Source organism: Ochotona curzoniae, unplaced genomic scaffold (assembly GCF_017591425.1).
Source record: "Ochotona curzoniae isolate NIBS_2020 unplaced genomic scaffold, NIBS_Ocur_1.0 contig_1, whole genome shotgun sequence".
NCBI classification, from domain to species: Eukaryota; Metazoa; Chordata; class Mammalia; order Lagomorpha; family Ochotonidae; genus Ochotona; species Ochotona curzoniae.
Genome location: NW_024464918.1, coordinates 42,097,517 through 42,108,031, shown reverse-complemented (window position 1 = coordinate 42,108,031; position 10,515 = coordinate 42,097,517). Strand labels below are relative to the sequence as shown.

The 10,515-nt window shown below is 41.0% G+C and overlaps 1 protein-coding gene across 1 annotated transcript; it reads right to left on the bottom strand.

Moving 5' to 3' along the window:
• Positions 1-280: 280 nt before the first annotated feature.
• LOC121154093 (interferon-inducible GTPase 1-like) lies at positions 281-8,595 on the bottom strand. Its single transcript, XM_040976904.1, has 3 exons — positions 8,234-8,595; positions 4,407-4,479; positions 281-1,953 (listed from the first exon to the last, which is right to left on the bottom strand). Exon 3 carries the CDS (start codon positions 1,930-1,932, stop codon positions 694-696), a length of 1,239 nt encoding a protein of 412 aa, XP_040832838.1. The 5' UTR covers positions 1,933-1,953; positions 4,407-4,479; positions 8,234-8,595; the 3' UTR covers positions 281-693.
• Between the last annotated feature and the right edge of the window lie 1,920 nt (positions 8,596-10,515).

Genomic DNA, 10,515 nt, shown 5'->3' with positions numbered 1-10,515 from the left:
GCAGAAATACAACAAAATCACTGACATTGCTTAATCCACTCACTCCACCACATTACAGCAGCCTGAAGTAAGAAATCACCATTCACCAGTGAGTCATGTTCCTCTTCATCTTGAGTCTCTTGCAATCTCTCTAGCCCAGGCACTGGTTTTCATATTTAATTTAGAGGAATATAAGCTGATTGATTGGAGAAAGGCAAGATGACTATCACTATTAAAGATAACACTAACAACAAGCAGTATCAGCACTCTTGAGTTTATTGAGAATATCAAGTACCAACAGCAAATATCCTTTTTTATCAAGCATTTATTCAGCATCTATTGGTATCACAAGGGGATCAAAGGCATTTCTGTTTGCGTGATTGATTGTTATCACTAGGTTGAAGGGGTGAGGGACACTGGATTTCAAAGAACTTGAGTCAAATCTAAAAATGTTTGTCAAGTTCACAGCTATATTAAAAAGGTAAAGTAATTGGATGTGGTGGTTTATTGGAAGTGGATGCCTGACATTTAGCTGTCTGACCATATTCAGATAACCCATGCCCTTGGCCCATCTAACTGGGATATGCACTCATTATTGCATCCTGGATGGTCTCAGGAAACTAAGCATGTGAGCTGGCAAACATGCACTATCCTACTTTTCTCTAGGAATCTGGATTTAAAAATCCAGAGGATTTTAGCCTATTTGGAAGTAAATCAGTTTTTGGAATATGACATTTTAAGGAGAACTTTAGCATCCTCAGCCACTGTGTCAAGCAAATAATATTGCAAGTAAAAGACTCTCCTAAAGTAAAGACCAGTAGCAAGAAGACCTCCATTGGCTGAACAGAATATCTCAAAAGATCTCAAAAGCTTTTCTCCTATTGTTTGGTTTTTCTCAGTGTCAAATAAATGAGGAGATTTAAGGTTCCTTTGGAGTTCTTTCACAGGCACTTTCAAATCTTTAGCCAAACTATGTAGAGATAAATCATCCACTCCAAGCTGGACTTGATACTGGTGAAGGCTCTTCTTCAGTTTCTCCACATCTTGGTCCTGAATGATGCCAACCAGAGGCACGGTAGCCAGAAACCCAGCCTTTAGGGCTTCTAGCCAGACAATCTGCTTCAGGGAGTCCCTCTTTTTGTCAATGGCGGCCTCAGTAATATTGGGCAGGGAAAGTGTGAACACGTGGCGCTTTTCAGCAGGAAGATCCTCTAGTAGGGTGTCCATTAGGATTGGGAAATCAAACTCAGACAACTTCAAGCTGGATATTAGGAAGATTTTGGCATCAATATCACACCTGTGAAATTCCCGCTGAGCCGTGTCTCGGATCTTTTTCAAGACTTTTTCCCTGTCAAAACTGTTTGGTTTAGTGCTTTGTTCATTTTGTAAATCACTGTCCACCTTGGTTCTCACAAAGTAGAAATTCTTCTTCATAGCTTTGATCGCCTGGGCCAGGTCTATGTCATCTTTCTTGAAGCGTGTTGCACAAACAATAATAAAGAAGTCATACTCAGCAAATTTGACTTTCTCCAGATAATCTTCTGGCTGGAAATTAAGGGTTCCAATGCCAGGTAGGTCCCATATTTCCACACTGGGAAACTTTGGGTGTTTGTATGACCTTATCTCCATGGTTGTCTCCTCTGCCCCAGTGGCGGCTGCATCTTCTTCTTCGTGTCCAACCCCTCTCAGGGCGTTCACCAAACTGGATTTCCCTGACCCTGTCTCCCCAGTCACAGCGATGTTGAGTGAGAGTTTGTCAATATCTTTTAATGCATCACTGATTATGGTGTTTGCACCTTGAATATCTCCTTTTGCCAAGCGTAACTGAATTGAAGTGCTTGTTTTCTGAGAGATGATTACACTTTTTTGATTAAAGTTCTTGAAATACTCCTTAAAGTGGTTGGGCAAATCACTGCGTTCATCAGAAGCTGGAGTTGAGACAAGTGAGCCCATGACTGCAAGCAAATAATCAACCTACAAGAAAGAAAGGTGGGGAAAGCTGAATGGGATGGTTGTGCTTAGGAACATGTTTGTATTTTCCTTCTTTTTTTTTTTTCCTTAAGAGATCTACTTTATTAATGTGAATGACAGAGCTAGAGAGAAAGAGAATTCTTCCACCTGCTGATTCACTCCCCACATAGCTGCAATGGAAGACATTAGGGCAGGGACACTAGCAGGGAGTTGGATCAGAAGTGAAGCAGCCAGAACTCAATTGGAGCTCATATGGAATGCTGACACCGCAGGTGGTGGCTTAACCACTGCACCACAGTGCCAGCCTCTACACTTTTCCTTTAACGAAGCACTGTGGCCTCAGTCATGTCCTGACTCAAATCAATCTTCATATCTTTCTGTTTTCTCCTATTTATGCTCTTATGGAATTTAAAAACTCATAGCCAGGAAGAACAAAGTAATAATAAATTCCATGTGTCATTGACCAGTTTTGATAACCATCAAAAGCAAACGTAAGACATCCCATATCATTCCGTGAACAAATTCTTTAGTATGTGTGCTGAACTTATAAGGTGTCTCAATCAACTTTCGCAAATTTATCACAAAAAGATAATTAATTCACATCATGTTCAATCTGTGTCAAATTTTCTTCTTGGACATTATAGCATTTTGCTCTTATATTTTTACATTATTGGTTAGAATGAAAATATCAATAAAGGACACTTATTATATTTGATGAATATATCCTAAGGTGTTTCATTGCATTTCTTGTGCATTTTTTCTGATGTTGGTATTCACATCCATAAGTCCTTTTCATTTAGTGATATTATTTTTTTTTTAAAGATTTACTTTTATTGGAAAGTCAGATATATAGAGGAGGAGAGACAGAGAAGAAGATCTTCCATCCGATGATTCACTCCCCAAGTGACCGCAATGGCCGGTGCAGAGCCGATCCAAAACCAGGAGCCAGCAGCTCTTCTGGGTCTCTCCACACGAGGGTTTGGGCCATCCTCAACTGCTTCCCCAGGTCACAAGCAGGGAGCTAAGTGGGAAGCGGGGCCGCCGGGATTAGAACCGGCACCCATAAGGGATCCTGCATGTTCAAGTCGAGGACTTTAGCCACTAGACCACGGCACCGGGCCCTTCATTTAGTGATATTATTAACTTTCAGTAATTTAAAGCTTCTTCATTCTTCAAACTTACATTTAGATTCATTTGGTTAAGTAATAAACATTTTAGCTCTTATCTCTCTCACTTTCATTGAATTTATTTCTTAAACAATCTAATTGTACAGGATATTTTATGAAAAGCAGAGTTTGTTATGGTAGTCCTTCAGAAAAGCCCACACCCTTCTTATATCACCCTTCTTATATATCAAGTTGTTCAAACAATGCAAAGATGTTCATAAATGTTGTTTTACTTCAATTAAGGTTATAAATCATGTATTACCAACCATGCAGACAGAAAACGAAAAGTCACCAAAACATATAGTTCAAGTGAAGACACATATTGGGAAAAGGATTAGATTTTTCTAAAGCAGTTGGTGATTCTCTTTGATTGTATTGATATATCTTTAGGGCTTTTTCAAGCTATGTAGGCATTCTGGCATACTAAAATAGCAATCTTTAAGTATTCTCTAAGTATTCTTTAACTTCTTGGAGTATCATTATCTAGAGCAGAAGCCCAATATCATGTTACAAATTTACAAAGTATTCTGCCTTTATGGCAACACTGGTGTTTGAGTCCCTAGCAATTCCACTCCGGTTCCACTTTACAGACCCTGTTCAGCTAGACTTTCAGCAATGGGAAGAAGCAGTATTGGAGACAGCAAGGCATTATTTGCTGACTATTTAAAAAAATGAAAATATCTTAACTTTTGGTCTCTTAATGTTCTAAGGCCTCAAATGTTGAATTTAGAAGGAAGCAAACCCAGGGCCAGTTCCATGGCTCAACTAGCTAATCCTCTACCATTAGGCATGGCATCCCATAAAGGCACTAGTTCCTCTCCCAGATGCTCTCCTTCCCATTCACCTCCGTGCATATGGCCTGGGAATGCAGGATATATAGACCAATGCCTTGGGACTCAGCACCCATTGCAGAGACTTAGAGAAAACTTCTGACTGAATCAGCTCATTTCAGCTCAGCTCTGGCTCTCACAGCCATCTGGGAAGTGCACCAATAGATGGAAGATTCTCTCTTTCTCCCTTTCTCTCTGTGCTTATCTCTGTAAATCTGCCTTTCCAAAAAAATAACTAAACAAAAAATTCTGAAAAAGGAGGAAGTCAAGTCATCCCGGGATGGATGTCATGTCAGCTTCATGTCAATCCTATAAAGTTGGTCGCGAGGAAGCACTCGCTCTCAAGAGTTCACTGCATGGACCAGAACTCACTCACCCGGCACAATGAACATCAAGGTTCCCTCTGGTGTCTTGTTAGGGGAGAGGAAGCACTTTGTGAGGGAGTGATATTGGGGTTCACCTGATAGTATATGTTGGATCTCTGAAGGGATGCTTTTCCAGTTTGTTTCCCAGCAAGTCTGTGGAACCTAAAGCTGGGAGGAGGCAATGAGGCTGCATGAAAGGGAGAAGACAATGGCTTAACCCACTTGGCCATTATGTCAACCCCTCTTCTTTTCAAAAGATTAAAAAAACCCTATTTTTATTTTTATTTAAAAGGTGGAGTATCAGAGAGTACACACACAGAGGGAATCTTTTTTTTAAAATTTAAACATTTATTTATTTTTATTGGAAAGGTAGATCAGATTTACAGAGAGAAGGAAAGACAGAGAAAGATCTTCCACCTGCTAGTTCATTCTCCAATGGCCACAACAGCTGGAGCTGAGTCATCCAAAGCAAGGAGCCAAGAGCTTCTTACGAATCTCCCACGCAGGTGCAGGATCCCAAGGCACTGGGGCAATCTCTACCATCTTCCTAAGCCATAAGCAGTGAGCTGGATGGCATGTGAACTGCCACCCATATGGAATCCTGGTGCTTAAAAGGTGAGGACTTAACTGTTCAGCCACCAGGCTAGGCCCCAGAGAGATTTTCCACTCACTGGTTTGCTCCCCAAATGGCCACAACAGTCAGAGCTGAGTTGATCCAAACCCAGTGGCCAAGAGCTTCCTCTGGGTCTCCTGATTGGAAGTGAAGCAGCTAGGACATGATCTGGCACTCATAAAGAATGTTGATGTTGCAGGGAAGGCTCGGCCAGCTACGCCATATCTCTGACCCTCAAACTGAGAGTTTTAAAGCTCTCTAATGAGGCAGAATTGGTGATGACTGTGGTAGAACTGTACTAACAGAATAATCTCTGGTCATTCAAAGTTCTATGAATGTACAGTGTTCTATGAATGTACATTTCAGGTTTTAAACAGACAATATCTTAACTGAAGAAACATTCTTGCTTTTTGCAAACATTTGCGAATTTGTGCTTGTGTATGTAAAAAGGATAAAGGTAATGCTGGGAATACACTTTCATCCACTGACTCTGAAAATTGCAATTGTGAAGAACTGTACCAGTCACAAATTAGTACTTTTAATCTGATGATCACACTATTAGAAGTCATTCATGTTTAATCTTCTTTTATCAAAAAAATTTTTAATCATGATTTCTAGGAGCAACTATTTCTGATCTAAAAGCCTAACAATATGCACCAATGGATTATAAATCCAGGTGAGCTAAAAATTGGTGTTCAAGTTGCTGGCATTTTTTTGTATATATAAGGGAACTTTACATAAATTGGAGCTGTAACATTTGCAAAACTCTTGGAAGACATTCAGTTTAACTATTGAATGGAAAGAAAGCATAAAAAGCGATAGTAAGATGAGCCACAACAATCAGTAGTTAGGAAATAAGACACCAGAAATAAGCCATCACGTAAAAGTAATTTTAATAAGTGTAAATGGTTTCAGCTCACCTATTGTAGCTTAACCACTGTATAAAAGTTAGGCAAAAAGTAATGTGTTTGAAAGATACCTATTTTTAAAAGGACAAAGAAGCAGACTCAGCATGGTAGCCTAGTGGCTAAAGTCCTCGCCTTGCACACACTGGGATCCCATATGGGTGCCAGTTCTAATCCCGGCAGCCTCGTTTCCCATCCAGCTCCCTGCTTGTGACCTGGGAAATCAGCTGAGGACGGCCCAAAACCTTGGAACATTGCACCCGCATGGGAGACCCAGAAGAAACTCTGGACTCCTGGCTTCAGATCAGCGCAGTTCCAACCGTTGCAGCTGCTGTGGAAATGAATCAACAGAGTATTCTCCTCTGTCCTTCCTCCTCTCTGCATATCTTACTTTCCAATAAAAAAAAGGGGCAAGGAAGCACAAAACATGCAAGTTGGGGAAAAGAAATTCTTTTGGCCTAGCAGTTAAGATGCAAATTACAATGCCTGTTACCCACTTTCTGTCTTCCTTCTGTCTCTGTAAATCTGCTTTCAAGTAAAACTAAAGTACATCATTAAATATATATATACACATTTAGTTTTATATAATATATAATCATATGCCAATATCAAATATAAACATATTTAAATACTTTACATATGTACACATACACACACAAAGGTACATAAACACACATGAAACATGAAACTCCAGTAGATTTGATGAATTACCTTAATTGATTTTTGGCTGGTGGGATCTGCATTTTTATCAATTACTCCAGTGAAATCTTACGCACATTATTTCTCAATAATACCAAAATCCAGTGATCATATGCCCACAAAATGGATACATAAGTGAATGAAAACACAATACCGTGACAGGAAATAGAGTGTACAGTGGTTCAGGCTCACTGTTACAGCACACCTTGGGACCTTACTCAAATTAAGTCTTAGAATAGTCCTTAGAAATATCTCAGTATGAAATGACAAAGCCAACCTCTAAGGAAAGGTATCAGGCCATGCAGACACGGAGTCATGGACAGAACACCCTGAGGACAAGCAGCACAGCAAAGCTTGTACAGCCTGACAAGAGCCCCTGGGGCTCTGCAGCTAGGAGTATGGAGACCCAGAAGAACCTTCTAGAAGGAGCAGCTGCAGATCAACTGAGAGGTAGAAAAGGCGGGCCCAGGAGGGTGGCAGTGGCAGGCAAGCCAGCAGTCTCCAGAGACTCCACGGCTGATCTCTGACCTGCGGGGATGTGGACACAGACTAATAGAAGAGAACCTAAAGTGTATGACCACAGGAAGCAATCCTGCAACCAGGCTTGCTGAAGATGGGAAGCGGCCCGTGAGGCATGCTCAGGACGCCAGGTGGGAACACAAACTGAGCTGCAACAAGTCTCATCCTTCCAACGTCCCTCTCTTGTTTAGTTCCAAGATATAATAATGCACATTTGAAAATTTGTCTTACATGTCTTCATTGAGCATGATGTAAAAGTAAGAAGCATCTGAGTTCTCATTATAAAAGAGGTGCAAATCTGAGGATTTTCTTTTTTTTTTTTAAGATTTATTTATTTTTATTGGAAAGTCAGATTTACACAAAGGAGAGACAGAAAGATATTTCATCTGCTGGGTCACTCCCCAAGTGGCCACAATGGCCAGAGCTAAACTGATCTGATGCCAGGAGCCAGGAACTCCCTTGGGATCTCCCACATAGGTGCAGGGTCCCAAGTACTTGGGCCATCCTCCATTGCTTGCCCAAGCCACAAGCAGAGAGCTCAATGGGAAGAGGAATATTTAGCACACAAACCTACATCCATGTGGAACGCAGGTGGAGGATTAGCCAATTGAGCCATTGCACCAGCCCCTGGAAACTAGTTTCTAATCAAAGATCTCAATAAATCTTCCCAATGGTGAGAGAAAGACAATGTGTACACTGACTTTACAATCAAACATAAATTATAATGAATCATAGACCCCCAGATCTAGAAACTGCAGTTAAGTTATAGTACCATGCAGATTGTGAGCCTTCTCCCCAGATTAGCATTTCCTGGGATGTCAGGAAGGAACAATGCTGACTGACAGGGAGAGGTAAGAAAGCATGACTTGGAAACAGCACAGGATTGAGACACAAGGAGCCTCATATAGTCCCTAGCAGTGTTCCACAATACTTACTCATATACAGATACCCTTAACTACTATAGGGGGAGGCAACAGAGGAAAGCAAATGGATTGGTTTTGCCATGCATTTGCTTTAGAGCTACCTTACCTTGACAGATGACCTAAGACCGTGAACAATCCTGCCTCCCTGACATCAGGCTCCCAAGCTTCCCACCTGAGCACACCAGCCTCCCACACATTTTGTTATCTCAGAGGAGTGCTACCTCTGAGGTCAGAATTAGCTCTGCATGCTGTTGCTAAATTACCACAAGTCCTGTGTCCAGTCAATTGCTCACAGGAGTTCAGGCCCAGGAATTGTCCTCTGCTATGGTCTTGATTCTTCTGCGGGAATCAACTGGTGCCCAGTCCCTGCAAAGCAGCAAATATAAGGCACCTAGGGAGGACTGAACACCCACCTGACTCCTCGCCACACCACCCTCATGGTCATGTTGACCAGTCATGAAGGGCTGTGGAGCTATTCTCATTCCCAGATCTAAAGGGTTTCCAAGAACAGGAAAGTGAAACTGGAGTAGCACTGGAGTCTCCGTCCAAAAAGTGAATCAGTTCTAAGAAAAGAAAAAATTCCTGAAATAGCAAATAATCTATGGCTTGAAAAAAGAGAGGACAATCTCATGACTGGTTCATCTTTTATGACCCCAGAAACTTCATTCCTTCCTGATCCCTAACTCTGCAAAGGCCAACTGAACCAGGGTTTATGCAACAGAAAAGCTAGATCCCGGACAAATGCCCTCCCCACCAGCAGCCTGACATCTGTAGGCTAAGTCCCCACAGATCTTGTTGCTATTGTTATGGAAATGAGGGAAAGTGGGACAGATGAGTGTGTAAGTGTGGGATGGGGCAGTGCACAGGAAGCTGGTAGTCAGGAACCTGCAGCTTGCAGGGACACCATGCTGTCAGCTATGCTTCTCTGCAACTCCAGGAAATGCTTGGACGCATTTGAATTCGAGTTAAAGTCAGGGTGACAGTCACACAACCAGGTCACTTGTATCTGTCCCTGGATGGCAATTCTTTGAGGATGCAGACCCAGTGGGAAACAAAGCCCTAACCCCATAGATTCTACTTCGCTAGAGCACCTGTGAAGAAGCAAGCAAGCACAGTCTCTGCTTGTGGTGGCCCTCCTGATCTCTGTCTGGGCCAGATCTGTGGGTGTCTTTTGGGTTATAGTTTAGCCTCAGGGCTATGCCTGGCTGCTACTCAAGTTCTGGAGAAAAGTGAGAGGCAGAACTCAGCGACCTCCCAAGATGCAAGATGCTACTCTATGATCTATGAGTCACTGAAGAATTTAATCAGAAGTGTTTTGAAGAGATGAAACTAACAAAAAAAAAATCAAAATCCATGAGATTTGGTTTCCACTGATCTTTGTTCGTGAAAAGTATCTCCTGTAGGCAACAAATAGATGGGTTTTGTTTTTTAATCCAGTGTACTAATCTATGATGTTTGGTTGATGAGTTTAAGTCATTTACATTCAGGGTTAATACAAATAGGTGGCAATTTGGTCCTGTCATTTTAGCAATGGATCGTTCATTGATTTAGTCTTCTGTTGTCATTTTACTGGGATGTTCTTTGCATTTGCCTTTCATTTTGGTGAGTGCTATTACTTATCTCTGTCAAGAGAACATCTTTAAGTATCATTTGTAGGGCAGGTTTGGAAGAGGCATATTCTTTTGACTTTTCTTTACTGTGGAAGAATTTTATTTCATTTTCAAAGGCAAAGGAAAGCTTTGCTAGGTATGTTATCCTGGGCTGACAATGTTTTGCTTTTAGAATCTGGAATATGTCACGCCATTATTTTCTTACCTGTAGAGTTTCCTGTGAGAGGTCAGCTGTGAGTTTAATTGGCATCCCTCTATAGGTCAGTTGATTTTTTTGACGTGCGCATTTAAGGATTTTTTTTCCTTATGTTTGATTGAAGAAAGCTTGATTATCATGTATCATGGTGAAGATCATTTTTGATCAACCCTGTTGGGAGTTCTATATCTCTCCTGGATGTTGTTTCCCAATTCTTCCTCTAGATTAGGGAAATTTCTTTTACTATTTCATTGAATACATCTATAATCCCAGTTTCTTTTTCTGCACCTTCTGGGAGTCCCATAACTCTTATAGTTGACCTTTTAATACTGTCTTTCAATTCTTGAATACTTTTTTTTTTTTTTTAGCCTGATCCAGCCCTGCTTCCAGCTTTTTATTTGTTTCCCCTTGGTGACAGGAAATATCTTCTAATTTTGAGATTTTTTCTTCTGCCACCTTCATTCTATTTTGAAGACTCTCCACTGTACTTTTAGTTTGCTCCACTGTATTCTTAACTTCTAATATATCAGCTTTCATTTGATTCATTTCCTGTGTGATATATTCCTTAAATTCCTTGAACGGCTGTATTATGTGCTTCTCAATGTTGTTAAGAAGCTTTATAACAAATGTTTTGAATTCTGTATCCCCCATTTTCTCAATGTCTACTTCAGTTAACTTTGAGATTGGCAAAGGCTTTTGCTCCTTTGGAGGGGAGTCTTTAGAAATATCCATTGTGCCT